The sequence below is a fragment of the Mauremys reevesii genome, linkage group 8 (genome assembly GCF_016161935.1).
Source record: "Mauremys reevesii isolate NIE-2019 linkage group 8, ASM1616193v1, whole genome shotgun sequence".
In the NCBI taxonomy this organism is placed as follows: domain Eukaryota; kingdom Metazoa; phylum Chordata; order Testudines; family Geoemydidae; genus Mauremys; species Mauremys reevesii.
In genome coordinates this window covers 55291970-55314531 of record NC_052630.1, presented here as the reverse complement: position 1 = coordinate 55314531, position 22562 = coordinate 55291970, and the positions used below count along the sequence as shown (strand labels likewise).

General features: G+C 43.6%; 1 protein-coding gene across 10 annotated transcripts in view; it reads right to left on the bottom strand.

Moving 5' to 3' along the window:
- Positions 1-213: 213 nt before the first annotated feature.
- The window catches only part of RGL1 (ral guanine nucleotide dissociation stimulator like 1), a 167517-nt gene continuing 145168 nt past the window's right edge, over positions 214-22562 (bottom strand). For all 10 annotated transcript variants that reach the window (XM_039483766.1, XM_039483767.1, XM_039483771.1 and 7 more), the window contains 7 exons: positions 20700-20732; positions 18921-19042; positions 17801-17890; positions 14700-14886; positions 12219-12473; positions 8576-8690; positions 214-1822 (listed from right to left, as the gene is read on the bottom strand). In XM_039483766.1, coding sequence (XP_039339700.1) covers positions 1635-1822; positions 8576-8690; positions 12219-12473; positions 14700-14886; positions 17801-17890; positions 18921-19042; positions 20700-20732 — 990 coding nt within the window. In that variant the 3' untranslated portion in view covers positions 214-1634. The remainder of the gene's footprint in view (positions 1823-8575; positions 8691-12218; positions 12474-14699; positions 14887-17800; positions 17891-18920; positions 19043-20699; positions 20733-22562) is intronic.

Below are 22562 nucleotides of genomic sequence, written 5' to 3'. Positions count from 1 at the left end.
CTATTCATTCCCAAAACAAAAATACAATTGGATTTAAGATTCCCAAACTATAGAGAATGAGCTGCCTTTTAAGTGGGAATAATTCTTTACATAGTAAAGACCCAACACCATTTAAGACATTTATTGGTACATCATGGGTATTTGGTAATGGAATCTAGGCCCAGCTTTGACAATCAGTGCTACAGAACTGGTAAAACATGCTCCAGACTTGTATAAAATTCAAGATCTGAGTTTATTTTAACCAACTCTAGTATTCTGAAAAGACAATCTGTTCTGAGAGTGTTGCTTACAATCCAATGTGTCATTTATGGCTTTGAATTAAAATCTTTTATGTGACATTTTAATTATGCATGTGTTCTGAAGGGAGACTCGTATCTTCGAGTTAACAAATGCGTCATTTAAAGTTTCACAGAGAATAGCAGCTATGGGAGCCTTTATAGAAGGTTAAATTCTTTATTCCATCTGGAAGGATGTACCATGTCAGGAAACTATTCAGTTAATAGAAGCATATAAGAGAGGGTGGTGGTTGAAGATTATGTATAATAATGCTACAAGTTTATAAGATCTGTGGTAATTTTGGGCACTGAATAATAAACATAGACATAGACGTCTTATGCCACTTTTAAAACACAAAATAATATAGTTGCCTCTCACTGAATCAATGTGGATTAATGTAGAGTTCTGCACCTGAAGAGGGATTGCACATTACAACGAGGTACATCAGTGAATTTGGAGAACTTGCAACTGTACATGCAAAAGGCCTTGATTCCTGTTAAACAGATTAGGTAAGCCAAAGGAAGAACACACTGTAGTGGCATTAAGATGTGAACACGGTCCAGAGAAGTAATGTTGGTTGAGTTTCCTTGCCTTGCTCATTAACAAAACATGACATTCGTCCAAAAGCAACCCTGGCCCATTTTCTTAATGTTCTTTGGAAAACCCTCAAAATGTATTTTCTGGCTTTGAACAACTGCAAAAAATGTTTGTCAGTTCTGTGAAACCAACCTACATGCACACAATTGCATTCTTCCTTGTGTCTCTAGACTAGTGTTTTGGGAGGGGCTCAACCCTCCTTTCTTCTTCACAGATGTGAAAGCCTCCTGGAGGCAACATTTGTCAGACAGGGTGAGGAACTAGCAGCCATCAACTCATCCACACCCTTTGGAAATCGGTGTTATCATTTAGCTGACGGCTGCTCAAATCCTCCTGCTTGATTCAGGTGGAATTTAATTGCAACAGTTTTCTTCTCCAAAGTATAAAAATAACTTTAAAGTTCTTGTTCTAGGTAATACTGGCACAAAGGAGAATCTGTTTTCCAAGGAAGAGATTTAGCTTATGTGGAATTCTTAAGACAAAATTGGTTGGCAATTCCATTTTTCCCTGTATATGTGACCTCACCTTCCTAGGCCAATGTGCAAAATATATTTCCATAGTGACTGTCCCATAAGTCTCTCTCTCTCTCTCGATGTTCATCTCTATGTATCTATAGTGAATGCACACTTCGCATTCCAGTCTCAAATCTTTCCAAAGTCTAAAACGGACACCTTCATCTTCCATGACTTTGTAATACTGGATGGTATCAAAGGTCTTTTCTTTTTTCTAAACCAAATCTCCTTTGTGTTAGCTCATTCTCTTCAAAGTGTGATTTTGCTGTGTCTGTTAGTCCAGCACCCCCTTTTGGCAGTTCTGGGAAGTGTCAAACTAGATCGGCTCCGCATCTTCACTTGCCCATCAAGGGAGTTTTTTTTCCGTAGGATGAAGTCAAAGTTCACCTGGCTGTTCATGGCATAAAATACATTAGCACTGTCGGGGATGACTAACTCTGCAAAGAGAGGAAACAAAGTCAGTGGTGATGTGCTATAGTATTGATACTACAGTTACCAGCCTGAAAAGAAATCTCATGTCAGCATTTGGCTGCAATGCCCACATGCGACTCTGATTTGGCAGCAGTGCCTTTTGTCCTCTCAGACTTTCCCCTTGTGAACAGGGACATGTTATGATGACAAAAAACTAAATTAAAAAACATTATTTAGGTTGCGAAGTCAAGCCCTTGAAAGTTGTAAAACTGGCATTTACTAGTTGCCCATGCAACTCTAATTCAGACTCCAGTGAGGAGGCGGGGGGGGGGGGAAATAGGATGTGATCACGTAATTAAAGACTAGCATAATGCAGATGAGCAAGGGGTCTGAATTTGCAGCATAGGAAACTTTAAGTCTGACATTTCCTAACTGTCAAGTGCGTGTCCTTGCAATCTTAATGTGCTTTTAGTGCATTTTGATATGTGTGGTTTGGTAGGCTTTGGGTGTGGGCATGTCTTTGGTGTTTTCAATAACAGAATTTGGCTTTATCTTTTATGTGCAGTTATAACAAACCCCTCCCTGCTGCAGACGTGTTCAGTGATTTTGATAGATTTCCTGCCCTCACCCCCCGCAAAAAAATAAAATTAACCCCCCACTCTTAAGCTCTAATCCTGCAAACATTAGATGAGTAAAGCAAAGCATGTGCATAAGTGGTTTGTAGGTTCTGGGCCTGGCTCTCCCACTGCAGTTCTGTCTGACTATTGAAACTGTATTTCTCAGGGTGAGCACTGCATCACCTCCAGCTGCTGCCATTCTCAACACATACCACCACCACTAATGCATTTCACGGTAGGGAGACCTACCGGAAAAGAGAACCAGTGAGGAGTCACTGTAAAAATAATATACTAATAGGAAAAAAAGCATTCCAGGCTGACTACATGAGACACTTTTCCTCAGAGTCTACCAGCCTGCACCTGTTTTGGGCACTAAGAGGTAACCATGTCATTGCTACCCCCTGTTAGGCACATATGTGATGGTCATCACACCAGCGTGGACGTAGATGTTGTAAGCAGAGCCGTTTTCCTATACGCCATAATGTTTAAATGTTATCAGCATCCAATTGGAAAAAAAGTCATGAAAAATCACAAAAAGGGCCATCACGCAGAATTTAATTTTGACCAAAATTGGCAGAAAGCTTCTAAATAAATTGATAATGCACCAATGCCCTCAAAATAGTACTGCTTTGGGAAGTTTGGGACATATTTAGCCCCTGACGATATATGTGCATTTTCCTGTACTTTTTTGCCTTCAGTTAGAGTAAAAGCCTGTAGTCACATGATAGCAAGAGCTTGTTTGTGCCATGTAATACCTCAAAACATCTGTCATCATTTATAGAATGGACTGATATGAGCAAAGATTTGTTTTGTCTGCTATTTTTATGCATCTATGCAGATACTAAGCCCCCTACCTCTTAATTACAAAACATATTTTTTATATTATCTAAAGCACACGTGGTACAACTGTAATCATCATCTTCCTATCACTGAATGCAGTGATAATACACGTAAACTACTCTACAACAGTAATGATTCGTAGTAGTAGGACTATAGAATATCTTATGTGAATGTATTGTGTAAATAATGTATAACTGTATACTCTTATATAACTCCTACATATAACTATGACCTACTGAATGTCTAATACAACACTCCCCAGAGCTATATTTATTCTCAAAAACAGTCTCAGTAATTTGCAGATAGCTGAACCATTTCCACTCCCCCTCAGAATCTGTCTGATGTATTCAGTGCTCTTCTGCTGCACTCGTCACTGTCACAACTGAGTGCATTGCAGCACACCAAATCTTCGTGGTGGTATTTGCATCTCTTTGTTGCACAGATACTTTCCCAGCTATGCTGCACAAAGGCAAAGATGGTTTCTGGAGCAAGTGGCAGAACAAGATGTCCCGTGCTATCCATCACCCATCTGTTGACAGGGGCCACCTAAAGACACTGAACTGTTGCATGATTTCCTGTCTATGAATTATAATTTACACATTTCAGGTGCTGCCTGAAGGTGGTGGCAGTTTCTCACTTGTTTTGATTCGTAGCAAAAACCTGTAGCACACGTTAGCCAGAGATGCTTGCAGATTGTACTACAGTACAATAAAGATACCTGTTAGCCAGAGGCTGCTGACTGAAAAAGCTGTAGTTAGGTTGGACTGCAGGTACCTACCTTCAAATCTTGCTAGTGATCCTTAGCAAGGACAACTTGATTCAGCTACTGCTCGATTCTTTGTTAACTTACCCTTCTAGACTGTCATATCATCTTGAGCGTATCTGCTCTTTTCCCTGAAAACTGCTCACGCTGTAGGTACCGGGAGCAAGTTTATAAATGACAGGTCGTTATATGTAATGACCAGGTGACAATCTGTGTCCACACTCCACAATCCAGTCGCTGAGGAGAAAGTTTGCAATGTTAGATTTATTCTTTGAATTTGATATCATCTGCAAGCGTTGCTTTGGTAATGGTGTGAACAGAGTGGGGGCTCTGAACATCTTGTATTTGGACATTCCCCCTGCGGGCTCTCTCACCAGATTTGATTGATTCTTCATTTGCATAATTGTCACCCACAATAGCAGTGTATGGACATTGCAGTCCGACGGTAAAGTGCAGCAGCTGATCAGACAGCTCCCCAGTAGTTTTGCACTTGGCAGTATCATTGCACACCATCTGCAGAAGCATCCCGAGTTCAAGAATAGCTGACGTTGGCTTATCAGATGCTGGTAGCTCAACCACTGACAGATTTTTCTCCAGCCAAGTCAGTGTGTTCCTCTTTTGGGCATTTCTTAGAGATCCACCCAAGTTGAAGAGGGAAAGTGGGAGAGGTGCCAGCTCACGTGTCATCAAATCCTGGATAGCAACATCTCTGGACTGGGCAAAAAAGCTGTCAGCTTGCTGAATATCTGACGATCAATAGTTATCGCTTGTGCTGACTGCTTCTTCTTCTGTTTGATTGTTTTGTTGAGACTACCAAATGATTTGAGATTTTGCCTTTCTATGGGCTCAAAGAGGTCTCCCTTGTCTCTTTGCAGCCTCCTGGTTACGAACGGCTTCATTTATCATTTGCCAGTCTCTCTCATCATGCACAAACCTTCTGCACTTTCAGGTGGGCCCACAGTAGATGTTGCAACGTTCAAAAGTGACTGTTGTGTGGGCTTGTTCCAGGTTCAGTGCTAAAAGGATTTGTCATTCTTTCAGTCACTTTTTAATATCTTGGACAGCAATTTCATCTGCAGCCATGTGCTTTTAAAGTAGATTCTTTGTGGAGATTGAAGGCTGCATTCCACACCTTTGTTTTGTCATAGCTGTTACAGCTGCCTTAAAACGTACAGTCAGGTAATCCTTGGTCAGAGCCTTATCTATTGTGCAAAGATGCTGATGATTCCTACAGTTCTTGTTCAGAGATTGCTCAATGGCCATGTCACGGTGTAAGTACACCACTGAAGAGTCTGGCAGTCTGATACATTGCTCCCTTACTATCAGCTAGGGCACGATATATATTCGGCTTCTCCTCCTTCAGAGATCTAGCTTCTGCTAACACTTACACAACCCATCTGGCATAATTCATATGACCACACTGTCATAGTGGGATCATTTCTGCAAATGTCTCACGCTCCATGGACTTGTTATTGACTCTCTTTGTTGCTATGTAATCCATCAGTGGTTGGGAGCAATGTGTTACCTAGTTTTCCCTGGATGGAAATGTATCTGAACAGTTTTTCCCTTGGGTAAAGTAAGTGTCCATGAGCTCGTGCAATGCTTGGGAGCTGTTCATCAAGTCTGCCAGAGCATTCTGTGCTTCCACTCTGTTTTCTCAGTGTGCCTGCTCCACATCTTCAAAAGCTTCAGTGTGTGTTCGAGCCTTCTCCAAGATGTGTCTCTTCTCATCTTCTGGGAGAACATCAATGTTCATGGAATTGCCAAGTGCCACCCACTTCAAACATTCATAAGTTTATGGATTCTAATGCCATGGTTATATGCCTTCCCTCTTAGAGCATGGCTGAAGCACCATAGATGCTGTATCACCCATGAAATTTGCTGCATGATGCATACCTCCCATCTCAAGGTGGTCATTGTCAAATCTGTTTTGATTCCTCTGTTTAATCAACAGTGCTTTGCAGTAGATTGCTTCACCATACATGACATAGGTCCAGTCTTGGTTCAGAGAGTGGAACATATCCTGAAAATATTTCATCATGGTGTGCACTGTGTTAACATCAGTTGCCAGTGAAGGAGTCATTGGACAGTAGCCAATATTCATAAAATGTAAAATAGCAATTTTTCCCCCTCAAATCAATCCATGCTACAAAGAATGACAAGTATTTTGATAAATTACATGGTACAAACAAACAATCTCATACTGTCGTATGACTACAGACTTTTGCTTTAACCGATGGCAAAAAGTATGTGAAAATGCATAAAGTATATCACATGGGGCTAAATATTTCCCAAATTTTCCAAAACAGTACTACTTCAAGTACATAGCTTCTAAATACAATTGATAATGCAGCTATCTGCCAACTGTGGTCAAAATCAGACTACGGTTCTTCGAGTTATGGCCCTTTTTGCAATTAAACAATATTTTTTGATTGGATGCCTGAAAATGTCCATACATTACGTGATACAGAAAAATGGCACCACTTCTACCATCTACAGCCTCCCTGTTGATGATCATCAGATATGTGCCTAGGCTGTGATAGCAATGAAATTTTTCTAGCTGATGGATTACCCTAACTCATTAACAAGACCCCTTTATAAATCTGGCTATTAGACTATCAATAAATAGTTTCCCTGCGTGGCAGCCCAAGGAATCTCTGCAGCAGCTGAGACTAAATGCAATTTCACAGCCTTAAATAAATCATTCCCTCTTTTGCATAGTCATGAAGTGTCCCACTAGGTTCGCCCTGCGCAGGGAGGAAGGGGTGGGCTGGAATGCCTCCAACAGATAATAATGAAAAGGCTCTCAGAGAGAGCTGCTTTTTCATGTCTGGTATACATTCTTGGGTCTGCATAGCATGACTGAATGATCCTAGGGAATGAGGCAGAGCTTTGCTAATACAGTGATTTCCTGACAGGGAGGCCATGGTTAGAAACGTGAGAGCACAGCACTCACATCATGGGTCATTATCCTTCTGTAGCTGTTCAAATCAGCTCAATTTATAGGTCCAAACAAGCCTTTTCTAACTACCAGACCTAGAACTCCACCTGACATCTGACAAACCTGGCTGGGTTCTTTCTGCCTCTTACATCCATTGCCCAGAATAGGGATTCGGAACCAGAGCTTAGATGACAAGTTTGTAGAGGATGCATTAGGCAGAAGAGAATCCAGTTTGTTCTGCATATGAATGGGCTTCCAGGGAATCACAGGAGTAACATCTTACTTTTAATTCAGCACATTAATAGGACAGGATTCATAGAGAGCTAGTATGGGGCATTAAGTTGACACCAGTGGAATTACATGCTTCAACTTTAGGCACATACCTTGCTGAATGAGGGTCTAAGCACGAAGGTATGAAAACCATTTTTACATCATCCCTATACTGACTCTAAACTATGCTTTAGCCATCTGATCTTTAACTCTAGTAATAATACATAATAATGATCTTATATGGAAACGGATCTTAATATGCTTTCCCAATGGATTCACAAACTACATACAGTAGAGGAATCATTTCAGTGATCACTGAAGCGTAGCCTTGTTTGGGGTGAAGCACATCTATTTAACAGTGTGCCGCCATAATGCACAGCAATTAAGAACAGGAAGCAAAGTATATTGTGCCCCTTTGAAACTGCTGGGAATTTAGGAAGGCTAAAAGCATCAATACTGGCCACTGTGAGAGCCAGGATAGTAGACTAGACAGACCTCCAGACAGTCTGTTTGAGTGTCACAACTCTTATGTCTGCACGGAAGCGTTGCTTTGCATGTGCCTATCTGATTTGTCGTGCTCACTACTTCATGGATCTGTATTATATAGTGAGGCAGGTAGGCTCCGCTTCACTCCACTCTGTACCATGGTAGGGACTCAAAGGATAGTGAAGTCAGACAGCCAGAAGGTGAGGGCGCAGGGCGAGGAAATACCTGCACACTAACCCTCTGTGGGCAATGCTCTGTGGATAAAAAGGAATCAGGCCTGGCTGAGTGAGGAGGAGCCAGGGAGCAGCTGCTCTCTGTGCTGTACTGCAAGAGAATTTTCATTGCAAATTGCTGCAGAAACCACTGCTGTTCAAGGCAGGACTAACTTCCCCACGGTGGCTTGCACATGCCATTGAAGAGGGTGGAAACACCTAGGTGGTGGAGTCCAGCTAATGGGAAACTGCCATGCTGTCAGTGCAGGGGCAGGCTGGGAGGAGTATGCAGCTAGGCAAATCGTATGTCCCAGAGATCTCAGGGAAATGGCCAGGTGTTCCCTGTGACTTTTTGGCAGCATAGAATTTGCATGCTACACTCCCAGCTCTTTGTTCATTCCCCTATGGCCCTGACTTCACATCTCTTTACACTCTGAAGCTGGGATCTCGGACTGTATGTCCTCCCATTCTGCACTTGCTCACGTCCAAAGCGGAGGACAGGCCTGCAGTGATCAATGAACCAATCACAGATCTACCAAAACTGGTTGTTTGAAGAAAAATCCACTGTGTTTCTGAAGTTGCTTCATATTCACTTTCTTCCTGCAAAATCTGAAGAGCTTTTTAAGCAGCAAGCATTGCTCTTTTCTTACCTTTGTCCTCAGCGATGACCTGAACAAGTTCATAATCCTCGACTGGGTCAGCCTCCAGGTTGTGTTTTGACATAGCTCTCTGAATGACAGCCGGAGTCTTGTCTTGGCTAGTCAACTGGAAAAAGAATTTTGCAATGAGGGTTTTTTCTTCTTCTAAACATTGTAATTGATGTATAAAAGTCTGCTTTGAATGCATCACTGGGTCTGGGGCTGAGTTTCCCAAAGCACTAAGAAATTATTGCCTCTTAGGAATTAGATAGTAGCTATTGGTGGGCACTGAAATGTGCTACTTATGACTTTTTTGAAATAATTTGTTTTATGCAGGAAGATAGATACTGCACCAACTGAGAGATCAGTAAATAACATAATCAGCTCCCTTGAGCAAATATGTTGAGAGATGAGGTGTCATTTGTACTAGGCTTAAAATTTCCACATAAATAATTTCTCCAGCTGTTGCTTATAGGCAGCAATTAATTTGGAATCTAATGGGGGTAAATGCTTTGAAACCTTGTGAAGATTTTTTGGCCTTGTACCTAGTTTGCAGTCTGCCGTGGAAGTGTCACTTGTTCTGAACTAACCTAGGGCCTCATCTGAAACACACTGAAATCAGTAGAAAAATTCCCATAGTGAGATTTGGTTCAGGCCCATAGTAGTTCACTGCTCTTTGCAGCACCTGAGGGATCAATTCCTTTAAAAAAAGGTGTCCTGCAAGCTGCAAAATATTTATTTGGTTCACCCATTCAAAAATATATATAAATAAATACATGGAGTGTTTGTTCCATGGCTTGTGGGTGAGTCATAGGTGAGGTATGTAAAGAAGTCAACACAGGAAAATGGCCCAGCCCAGAGAAACACCAGGTTTCAGAGTGGTAGCTGGGTTGGAGGCCAATGTAATCAGGGTGGCCCATTTCAAACAATTGACAAAACTAATTTCCCCCTACTGATACTTACACCTTCTTGTCAACTGTTTGAAATGGGCCACCCTGATTACATTGGCCTCATTACCACTACAAATTTTTCCCTCCCTTGGTTGAGAATAGCCCACTTCCACCTTAATTGAATTGGCTCGTTAGCACTGATCCTCCACTTGGTAAGGCAACTCCCATCTTTTCATGTACTGTGTATTTATACCTCTCTACTGTATTTTTCACTCCATGCATCTGATGAAGTGGGTTTTAGTGTTAGTCTCTAAGGTGCCACAAGTACTCCTGGTTGTTTTTACTGATAGCATCGTCAATAGTGACACTTACAAAGCGTTGTTGTACGTACTTTGTTGTATATGCTGCTACCAATCCTAGAGCCTCTGAGTCTTGTGAGTCCCTGATATAAGAGACCACCATGAAGGCTGCTCTCTTCTATGTCTCTAGCTGTAGGAGATCATTCAATCAACTGGGATCCTCTGGACATAACAGAGTCCCAGTCATGACCACTCTGCTGCAAGCTGGAATGAGGGAGTGATAAAGAAGTGACTATAGCAGTCCTGTGCCATCAGAGCATTGCTTAGATCCATTAGCTTTGCTACCACTTTCTGCCAGCAGCAGCTGCATCTGGTCCATGGTTTATATCTTGACAGTTTCCCTTTAAATGGAAATGTTTCACAGAGGATCATCTACAGCTGGATGAGAGGGATTCCAAAGGGAGCTATAGGATGGAAGCATTGCTGAACACTTGCTGGTAGTTTTCATTATAGAGGGAACACTGCTCAGTTCAACAGCTTGTCAGACCTTCCATTGTACAGTCACTAGTTTCAGGAGGTACCGAGACAAAAAATTCCCTCCAGGCAGAAAGTTGGCACATGCAATCTCAGCCAAACCTGCCACATTCCTCCCTTGAGTTTCGAACCTCAAGTATAAAACTTTGTTATTTGTATCTTCCATCCCCAAAACCAACACCGGAACTGGTTAACGTTTTTCATTTGGAGAAAATTGGGATGAAATTTGGACATTTTTCACAATGAAATTTTCAGAAAAATATTCTTATATTCTCAGTATTTTTCCATTTTAAAAATTTTCATTCTCAGTTTTCCTTTATTGTTTTTAATTATTTATGATTTGGGGAGAGAGGGGGGTTCTGTTTGCCATTTTGGTTTTCTAGCTTCAGGGCTTCCTTTCCAGTGCCAGTTTTGACTCATCTGTTCAATCATGTGATGAGATTTTTTCAAAATCAAAAATATTTATTTTTAAAAAATTTAGTCTTTGATACTGAAAAAAAGTGTTTTTATTACAGTTGTTGAAAATCTCTGGGGAAAGTTTTGAAAAACTAAAAGTAGATCAGTTTCCAAAACCCATACAATAAAACCCTGTTTGAAATATTCACAATACTTATTTTGATTTTTCTACTAATTCTAATAAATACAAATAAAACTTTGAATTTGGGACAAAAAGATTATGATTAAAATCCAAATATCATAATGATGGATGCATTAGAAATAGATTTGATATGATAGAAGGATATTGTATTATACCACCACCTTACAATTATATGTCCTTTGAGATCCCTATATAGCTAAGTGCTAGGTACAGTGGAACCCCTCTATAAGGCACCCCACGATAACACGAATTCGGTTATAACACGGGGCGAGTCTGGCCCCGGTGGCTGTGGTGGGCGTGGTGCAAGTCCGGTGGGCGCGGGGCGTTTGGGATCCATGCCCTGGCGGCTGCAGCAGGAGCGACTCTCCCTGCAGCCCTGGCACGCTCCTGGGGTTCTCACCTCTGTCCCCGGCAGGGCCGGCTCCGCCCGCAGCCCGTGTCCTTCCCTTCCCGCCGACTGATGACTTTCAGTGCCCCACTGTAGGGGGCGGCAGCATGGAGGAGGCTGAAGGAAGCCCTGGCCGCCCCCTTTCTCTCTCTCCCCCCTGCTCCCTCCCTCCCACTAACTGGGGTGTGCACTCTGCTGCCCAGGGCATGTCTGCAGCGCAGGAAGTCCCGCTAACCAGAGTGCAGCCGCCGCCCACCCAGAGGCTCACTAGAACGGCTGGGGGAGGCAGCCGCAAGCCGCCAAGTAAGTGGCACCAAAAGTTTGTGCCGTTTTTTTTTTTTTTTTTTTTTTTGCTTTGCCACTCCAGCTGCCCTTTTTTATTTTTTCTCGCTGTCCTGCTCCTCCTGCCTTGGACAAAACTTCCTTAATGGTTGTAAGTTGAAACTGGAAGCTGAACACAAGTACAGTGGAACCCCGCTATAATGCGACCTCGCATTTACTGCGATCAAATGTTTTGGACCCCAATTATCATGTTATAGCGGGGTTCCACTGTATTGTTTAAATAACATCTTTCGCTCAAAAGAACTGAAACTCAAGAGGGATGTGGGGCGGGGGGAGGAATGGGTGTGTGGAGCAGTGGGAGTGCCCACTACTAAAATGCAGCTACTGCTAAAAGTGGAATGCAGTGCATATTTACCACTAGCATGACACAACAATTTGGGACAAACAATGAACTGGAGCCAACCGAAACCCCAGAGGGATTTCAGAAGATGGAACATACTGTGAATACTGGAATGCAAGAATCAAGGGCATGATGTGGCCCTTAGCATTTAAAATCTTAGCTGCTTTGATCTGCACCAAGGCTGAGACCTTGCATATACTTGGTCACCCAGAACAAAAACATCTCAGTACTAAGAAAAACATTTAGCTTTTCCACATCACTGACCATGATACTCTTGTACATGTTGCCATTGTTGTCTTCTATGCTGATCCGGATGATGCACATGTCTTCGTTCTGCTGGTTGTAAACAGGAGGCAATACTGCTGAGGTAATGGATGTGATGGAGATGGAGCGCTTGTGGATCTTGGGATTGGAGGTTAAGGAAGGAGGGGGTGAGATAGTGTTGGTTAAAGATGACACCCCTGAGGAAGACGTGTCCATGGAATGGATGGAGGAACAAGAGGAGGAGGATTCAAAGAGCTAAGTAATGAAAAAAAAAATAAGAAAAAACAACATACAATTAGAAACATGACCATGGAATTGTCATTTCTGGGGTGGGGGAAGGGACAAGAGAGGCACAATCAGGAATTCAGTTACTGCAAAATCCATGCCAGGTTTCTAAAGTTCTTAGTGGCATTCTCACCTCTGCAGGGAGTAATCTGACAATTTACTATGCACATTCAAAACTTTCCCACTCGCCAACCCAGTCCTGTATGGGTGCTGCTGGACTCCACTACTAGATACACGTTACATTTTCTGCTGCTTCTTGGAGAACAGACCAGCAGGTGGCAGCAGATACAATGAACCAAAGGAAGTTGTGGGATGCCAGACTGCAGAAGGAAACTGGTCTAGGAAGAAGTTCCCGAACAGCAGAGTACGTCAGCAGAAATCAAGGGGAAGTGGGCTCTTTTATTAGGTGAAACACAAACAGTCAAATATCCTCAAAACACCCTTTTCTTCACTGGCAACTCAGCCTTTGATTTGAGGGTGGCAGCCTGGTGCACTTAACGCTCTCTCTGACTAGCTGCTGTCACGTCTAATGAGCATTGCGGTGGGTGAGAATAGGACTAAACACACACACACACACACACACACACACACTCTCTCTCTCTCTCTCTCCCTCCCCAAAGGCCAAGAGGATAACTGTTCTGGTATAGAACAGAGTTCCAACGACCATCGCGGGCCGTAAGAAGGACAAGGGGCAGCTTTGCCCTTTATACTTGCATGCAGTGGCATGCGGCAGCAGGGGGAGCTTGAGCCACCCAATGGGGGCTGCTGAGGGGAAAAGTTTCCGAGGGCTGTGCACTGGGGGCACAGACACAAAGAGTGGAATGCACATGTGCAATCACTCAAAGGACTCTTACACTGAAATAAGAGAGTCCACAGAGGGGCTTGCACCAGCTTGACTGAAGCAGTTTAATTATACTGGTGCAAGTGTGTGTGTAGACAAGGCCTCACTGTTGGTTTTTCCCTTCTCCAGTTCCCCTCTGATTGGCTTCTCATTTTGATATTTTCTTCTCTCCTCCTGCCATATTGGTGGAGTCTCCCCAGGGCCTGCAGCATGGGCAGAATCTACCTTATTGTGAATCATTTACCCACACCTTTTTGTATCAGTGCGGCTACCCACTTCCACACGTCCCCAGCTTCCCCTGCACAGTGTGTTAGGCTTTGTCTTCACTGCCAAAAACCGGTGTGGTTCTACAGAACAAATGCACATTCGCTATCCTGCTGTAAAATCCTAGTGGAGACAAAGCACTGCAGTTTTACTGCTTGGTGAACTAGGTGAGGTTAACCACAAGCAGGGGGATAGTGTTGACCTCACCTAGCTCCCTCGCGGTAAAAACCACAGGAGCCTTCTCTCTACCAGGGCTTTGCAGCAGTGTAGTTAATGCGGGTGAGCTATTGCACTGTAAAAACCCTGCCTTTTCTGAAGTGAGGACATAGCCACTTTCATCATGCTGAACCAGTGGAGGCAGCTGCTTCCAGAAGAGGTAACTCTGTAGAAAAACCAGGGGCTCAATAGAAAGTCCAACCACCCTGTGGCTAAGTGCAGATGAGCTCATTCAACCTGAGATATTCTAGGAGGAAATGCTTGTTGCTGGTTCCATTCGCACCCACAAGGCTTTGCCTCCCTGGTTTTTTAAAAAAGGGAGACTGGAAATCCTCTAGGACCTTCCTCTCACTGCCATTATCCCATCCTCAGGAAAATCGCAAGCAATCTGATATTTGCACACACACTCTTCAGTCTGTTGGTCCCACTGCCAGGAAGCCAATAACCTCCCAGCATAAACGTGCCATTACAGACAGCTCCGTCACTCCCACAACTGGTGTGTTGAGAGAGACAGATCTAGTGCTGTTAAATGGCCACATGACTATCTAAAAATCCCTCTGGACCCCACAAGAAAAGCTGATCCCAAGAAATTAAAAATGGTTCCCCGTGTGTACATGCTATAGATCTGGCAACACCCAAAAGCTGCTCATAAAAGGAATCATATAAAAAGCCTGACCTGGATCTTTTCTACTTTCATCACATCTATTTTTAAGGATACTCCCATTTCCTTGAAAGTAGTGCCTTGGTCAGTTATAAGAGTAGACATGAGTGTGCAATGCAACTGAAATTTCAGCTATTGCTTATACTAGAAAGGTCAACTATTCATCAGGGGAATTCATGCTGCAAGCCTTCTGAACTAAGGGTCTACACAGTACCTTTTTCTGAGGCTCATCAGGAGTGTCTATGGGGGTGATGCAGACTTCTTCACTCTCAGAGTGGTTCGACTCACACGATGATACACTGACAGAATCCATGCTTTCACCAGAGCTCCCACTTGGAGTAGATTTGGGCTGCTCTTTGGTGGGTGTGCTATTGGTGATCACATCTGCTCCCAGAAACAGTCTGGCAAAGAACACAAAACATACCATGTAAATAATACAACTACAGCATGTTACTGGACTGAGCAAAGAGATGACGCTTGATTCATATGTCCGGTGTGTTATTTTGTTTCTCAAGTGGTCTGGTGTCCTGGCTCCATCCATATTATATGTAAGATTTGACATAAGAATTCCTTAAACACCAACACATTAATACGCCAATAATATAATATATACACACACACACACACACACACTCTCTCTCTCTCTCTCTCTCCAACCACAGAGACAGAGTCAGGGGTAATGTACTAGGTGGTGTAAGTTAGACTCCATTACAGTTATTTAAATCATCTGACCAATGAGTGATTAATTTGATGTAACTTACACACCAATGAGCCGAAAAAAGGTAAATTAAAGTAAGGGGCGGCCTACTTCAGCTCACACATTTCTACACTCTCCTGTTAATTGCTTTTCTTGCTTCTTTCTGACCCCCTGACATGTGAATTACATCATCATAGAATCTCTTGCACTCAGACTTGGGGGTGGGGCAAAATTCAGAAGAGAGATTAAGTGAGTGGGTGGGAGTCTAACCGAACAAAGGACTCAAACTAAGCCTACAAATGCCAAATTCATCCCTTGTGCGACTTTAATGCCTTCAACAGGGTTACACCAGAGATTAATTTCTCTCTAAGACTCTCAAGGGATATAATTTATAGATACAATGAGAAGGCCAGAAGAAGGTGTAAATTACATGATTTTATATTCTTGGAGATTCACTTAAACTCACCTCTGAGTTTGGGTCTAAGTCAGTCTAAGGAGTCTAGAGAGGGAATCTAATTTGGTATAACAATATGTTGAAGGGGTGAGGCAAATTAAGTTGGGTGCTGACAAGGCATCTCATCAGTGGACAGAACCCAGAATGATGCCACGTAACATCCGGAGAAGAATTATGCCAAGCACTATTATAGTATTAATTTGCAAAATATATTCAGATTGCAGGTACCACAAGTTTTAAAACAAAGATTACACAGCAAACACAAATACATCAGCCTAACTATCCTATGCTAATTTATAACACAAGAGCTACACTGAAACATGGTGGGAAATAGAAGGATAAACCCAGTACTCAACAGTGACACAGTTTAGGCAAAATGCCAGAGAGAAGGAGTGAGAGAAAAAACTCGATTCAGACACAGCAGCTTCAGTCTCCAACTCTGCCATTCCCACACCTCTTCATAACCAACTTAAAGGGACAAAACCAAACACGAACACCTTCCTGTCTAAACAGCTACCCTGATCTTATGAGGACCAGAACTGACACACTCAGCCATCAAGAGTCTATTGCTGAGGATCCTAGATTGCCACAGAGCTTGCATGGAATTTATGTTTGGTCCACTGTTCTGAGGAAGCCGGGTGAAAGACCAAGGCAGGAAAAGAGGAGTTAATAACCAGGTTTCAGTCTTCATATTAATTCTGATGTTGGCTGTAAAATTGATCTTCTCCTCTTGTCCTGACCATGTCACCCCCCCCCATGAATATTTTCCTGTTTTCTCTCATATCACACTGACCTTTGAGGCTCTATACATTTTTGCTGAGCCCCCTTGATTTCTGCTCCCATTTCCCTGTTTTCCCTACATCCCTTCAGATCCTCTCTCTTTATTGTTTCCTTTCCCTAATCTTTGTCTCTTTAGTCAACTCTTGGCTCCATACTCTTTCTCCCCTCCCCACAATCTTGTGCTTGAATTGCTAAGCACCGTTTCCTGATCATCTGTCTGAACTAGAATGAACGTTTGACTGGGTTGATAGTACGTACCTACCTTACAGGATGATTTTAGGATTGCCAACTGTTTAATTGCACAAACCCAAACACCCTTGCCCCACCCCCTGTCCCACCCCTTCCCAAGGCCTCGCCCCTGCCCCGCCCCTTCTCTGAGGCCTCACCCCTGCTCACTCCATCTCGCCTCCCTCAACCTTGATCACTTTCACTGGGCTGGGGCAGGGGGTTTGGGTGCGGGCTCTGGGCTCGGGGTTGGGGCTGAGGGGTTCGGAGTGTGGGTGGGGGCTCCGGGCTGAGCCTGGGGCAGGGGTGCAGGAGGGGATGTGGGCTCTGGGAGGGAGTTTGGGTGCAGGAGGGAGCTCAGGGCTGAGGCAAGGGGTTGGGGTGTAGGAGGGGGTGCAGGCTTTGGGAGGGAGTTTGGGTGCGGGAAGGGGCTCAGGGCTGGAGGTTAGGGTGTGGGAGGAGGTGAGGGGTGCAGGCTCTGAGTGGCGCTTACCTCGGGCAGCTCCCGGAAGTGACCGGCATGTCCAGCTCCTAGGCTCAGGGGTGGCCAGGTGGTTCAGCGCACTGCCCCTGCCTGCAGGCACTGCTCTCACAGCTCCCATTGGTCATGGTTCCTGACCAATGGGAGCTACGGAGTCGGTGCTCGCGGCAGGGTTGAGGGCAGCGCATGGAGACTTTTTTATTTTTTAAATAAATAAATTAGGTAACTAATTTTCATGTTAAAATTCTGCAGGAAATTTTTGCACATACAATAAATTAAACCAACTGTGGGCCTCAGTCTGATCTCATTTACTCTGCTTTTGCACCGGTGTAATTCCATTGTATTTGGTGACGTTATTCCTGACCAACATCAGCGTCACTGAGTTTATAAGTGGGCCCTAAATTTGTTACTTCTCCTATACCCCAAAAAGGCTGGTAACCACTGCATTAATTGTTTCTAATCTTTTTCAGCTGTAGTCATCATAAGTATTACCTGGAACAATAATTCAATAAACAGTTGCAGATGTAATTATGAATTTATAGCTGACAATGTCCCTTTAAAGTTATCAGATTCCCTGCCAAGTTTCTCGTCTGGTGGAATACATTTTTCTTGTTTGATTTATTCAGGTCATTCCTCTACTAATTCACCAGATGCCATTATCCCTTCTGTCATACTCACAAGCTGAGTCTCTTCACCATACTCTTCCGAGGTTTCGGTGACGTGGTGTTAGTGTCAGCAGCTGCTTCTATCTCACATGAGAGGCCATAACTACAACAGGGAAGATTTGTTTATTTGAGGGAGTTAAATATCATTTTATCATCATGCATTATGGCCTCAGACTAGCAATAATTTAAAGAGAGCTATTCAGTTACTCCAGTTTCAACAAGAGATTACCGCAAGGCAGCACAGAGAAACATCAGCCTGCACGCATTTTAGCTTGAGGAAAGGAGTATTTGCTTTTTTTTTATAATAGTTTAAAAAGAATTCAAATGTGTTTTTTGATCATATTAACTATACCAAGGGTCGGCAACCTCTGGCATGCGGCTTGCCAGGGTAAGCAACCTGGCGGACTGGGCCAGTTTGTTTACCTGCCACGTCAGCAGGTTCAGCCGATCGCGGCTCCCACTGGCCGCGGTTCACTGTCTCAGGCCAATGGGTGCGGCGGAAAGCAGCACAGGCAAGGGATGTGCTGGCCGCAGCTTCCCGCCGCCCCCATTGGCCTGGGACAGCAAACCGCAGCCAGTGGGAGCCGCGATCGGCCGATCCTGCCGACGCAGCAGGTAAACAAACTGGCTCAGCCCGCCAGGGAGCTTACCCTGGCGAGCCGCGTGCCAGAAGTTGCCGACCCCTGAACTATATCATAAAAGCAATCTAAGAAAAGGGATTATATATACAGTGCAGGACGGGACTGAACACTGTCACTATGTTTAAACTGAAATCGGTGTCCTTTGACGATGAATTTTATAGTACTGTGAAGTATGTATCATAGGTTCACACCTCTAGGTAATATTGAGTGTATATGTATGCGCACACACAGACCGACAGACATACAGGTCAGACACAACACGCTATAACATTTTAAAGTTGAAAACCAAATTCCCAATCTCAAAACTAAATCCTGCAAAGTGTTAACCAAGTTTTCACCAGCTGTGTGCTAAAAGGCACACATACATGCTGTATCCTTGATTTACGGTATATTTAAATACTATGAGACTATCTAAGACAGACATAGGTCATACACATAGATGGAAGGCTGGACATGAAAAACATGCTCCCTTGAGTGCATTGATAGTCTCACCTCTCTTCCTCTGTTAACAGCCGCTGTCTCCTGAACCATCGGATGAATTTTTGGTCTGGCGTCATGCAATAGCTATTACAGGAAGATTGCAAGAGCTTAATTTGGGCAATTACTTCAAACTCCTAAGGAAACAAATAATCAAATAGGAATTTTAATTAGAAATCAAAACAAAGCCAAATACAGACTCATTCACATACAAAGCAAGGATAAGTGGGCAGAACACATGCACCAATAATCACAGGACGAACTAAAGAGTGCTTCATTCTTAACTGAATACCCAGGCAATTTTAGACACCACAAAGCAGTTTTTCAACAACAAAATCCGTCTTTTGTTTTCCCACACAGGTTTTGGTTTTTGCAAGTTTCATCAAAGCTCCATAGGTTAAAATATGGAAAAATAGGACAAACTCCCAACACCAGGAACTCTGTCTTTCGGTACAACTGATTCTGAGAGAGACAAACTCTAACGTGAGTTTAGCACTGGCATCAGATGCCAGAATGACAGTGCTGCACACTGAAGTTATAGACTAGGGACATCATGGAAAATAGCAGTGGAAGCTTCCACACACTGTCCCACTCACATGCCTCATCCCTGACCCAGACGGACCACCCTTAGAGGGAGTTCATTCTCTGTGCTTCTTTGGTCCTTACATTGCTGAGACTACAAACAAGGCTGTCCATAGTGCTGACTGATGAAGAAATCTGCCTTCCACTGCCTTGTATGTTGTGCAGCCATTTATACTTGTGTAATGTGAGTGTGACATGCTACCCCTGGTGTGAACGAATGGAGAATTCGGATTTGGTAATGTTTTATACATGCTTTGCTGAGGTGTAAATTACAGCACAGGGTGGAAGGCAGAGCAGACTCAGCACCTAGGAACTGGACTGAGACTACCAACCAACCATCCATCAGATGGCAACAACTTTCATTTACTACCAATCTGGGCTGAACTGGGCTGATGACTTAGTCAAAGGAGCTTTTGTGCCCCACTATCAATACCCTGAGCCACCCAGTCATAAATAAAAGGGAAGTTTAAAATGTGGTTTATGGAGCTGGGAATCAGTTAAGAGTAAGGAAATGGGCCTTATCACAGCAAAAATCAAAGTCTGCGCTGAGTCCCTGAAAAGGAGATTTGCCTTTGGTTTGTCTTTATTCAGACAGATATGACCCAAGCACATTGCCTTCGACGCGGCTTTTCTTTACCTCTTTATCTGTGCAACCAATGCAGGGAAGATTGAAAGGGCAGGCTGAGAGCATTTATTTCTCCACCCCGTATCACCCTTTCATTCTCCTCCGCATCCTTTCTTTGGATCCAATGAAGCAGATTAATGCAGCAAACTAAAGAAGTTTACGAGACTCATGCTATGCTTTCTAAAAAGCAAACTTCGCTTACTAGCACGTCTGTTCTGCTATTGATACATTGGATTTATGAGATAACAGCCTTCTTCCACTGATGCTCATGGGCAGTGAATGTACAGTCCCCATGCATAAATGTTCTAGAAGTATATTGACTAGTGCTTAGGACTTCCTTTCCCCCATAACACCCATTCAATTATTGGCAGTCCTTCCTTCACTCCCCAGCCTCTTCAGGCTTGCGTGGGCTCACACACATAGCGGTCTACTGTTCTATCCTTATTTGCGGGTAACACCCATTGAAGTCAATGGTCATTGGGAATGCACCAGGGGAAAAAGAGTAAGCCCCTAGAGTAAAGTACAACTAGGATTCCCTACAACAGGGTGGCAACAAAATGCTAGTCATGGAAGAAGTTCAGACTTACCCGTCTCCTCTTCTCAAAGTTTATCAGCCCGCCCTGTATGAAGCAAAGAGAACAGGGATCACTGAAGAATCCAACGTGCATATATTCAACAGCAGTGTAATGAAGTCAGAGAGTGAAAGTCACATGGTCTCTTTGAGCAAGGACCTTTTAGAGGCCTGAGTTTTCTGATGGGTAAAGAATTTGGCAGTTGCATGCTAGTCCCTACTGGAGCTCTGTCTCTGGACTGACCGGCAGTTTGGTTAAGAAGGAAGCTCCAGTGCTGGAACAGGTAGAGCATGCTTCAGGTCTGGCTGAGCTGTGCTGTCAGAACTCTGCTTGACTTCTGCCTGCACTACAAGTGGCTCAAGCCAGGGTTCCAAACCTTGAGTTTGTAAGCACCAAGTGAACACACCGATACATATACACACACAACTGGCAAACAAACCCAGTACAGAATTATGTTTTGTGTGTATTCTGAGTCACAGCTGCTTCCTTTAGATGATCCTTGCAAAACTATCAAGAAAATTTACTAGCCCAGCCAAAAACATTCTCTAGCCCATCCTCACTACAAACACCAACACCAAAATATTCAAACTTGAATACCTAAAGTGTAGCTCCTAATTCCATATTGTGACAGACCCAGACCAGTGGGGTACAGGAGTCTGGTACAGGGCAAATATACTGGTCACTGGATGAGTAGTTTTCTGTTCCCTGAGTGACCAGAGCAGGGGCTGCACTAGAGTAATCAGGAACCTGCTAGAACCAATTAAGGCAGACAAGCTGATTAGATCGCCTGCAGCCAATCAAGGCAGGCTAATCAAGGCACCTGGGTTTAAAAGGGAGCTCACTCCAGTCAGGCGTGGGGGAGCCAGAGGAGAGGAAGTGCATGTGAGGAGCTGGGAGCAAGAGGCACAAGGAGCTGAGAGTGAGATGGTGGGGGTGTGCTGCTGGAGGACTAAGGAGTACAAGTGTTATCAGACACCAGGAGGAAGGTCCTGTGGTGAGGATAAAGAAGGTGTTTGGAGAAGGCCATGGGGAAGTAGCCCAGGGAGTTGTAGCTGTCATGCAGCTGTTACAGCAGGCAGTATAGACAGCTGCGATCCACAGGGCCCTGGGCTGGAACCCGGAGTAGAGGGTGGGCCTGGGTTCCCCCCAAACCTCCCAACTCCTGATCCAACACAGGAGGAGTTGACCCAGACTGTGGAGATGATCACTGAGGTGAGCAAATCTGCCAATAAGCGCAGGACCCACCAAGGTAGAGGAGGAACTTTGTCACAATATTAAAGCACCCAAAAAAGTGTGCTGCTTTTCAAAGGTGTTGAGTATTTGCAGCTCCCAATGACTTCCTTGGGATTTGAGGGGTTTAAAACTTCTGAAAATCAGACCACTTTTACATAGGTGCCTAAATAAGGATTTAGGGGCCAACTTCAAACAGCCAAGTTTTAAAATGCTGGCCCTAAAGTGCAACCCATTTTCCTGCAAATCACCCCCCACATTCTTTTTCATTGATCCTTGGTCACACTCACACTAACGTGGCCACACGTGTCCCATTCACTCATAATTCACTTGTGATTTGTCCAATTCTCTCCTTCCCCCTCAGATCCATCCATTCTATTCACCTCTGGAACGCTATGAAGAGCTGAACTTAAGACAATGTTGTGGTGTTGAGTTTCCCAACACGGAAGGGGGAAGTTTATATTTTTTTTTTAAGTTTTAATTAAAATAATAAAAAATTTTATACTCTCATTAGGATTTTTTCAAGAAAAACATAAATTTTGAGCATGAAGTACCACACTTAAGAATGTCCTAGTAAATAAGCTCCATTATTAAATTCAGCAATAAAAATATTGCTCATCCTCCCCATCTATAACATTTGACATTGCA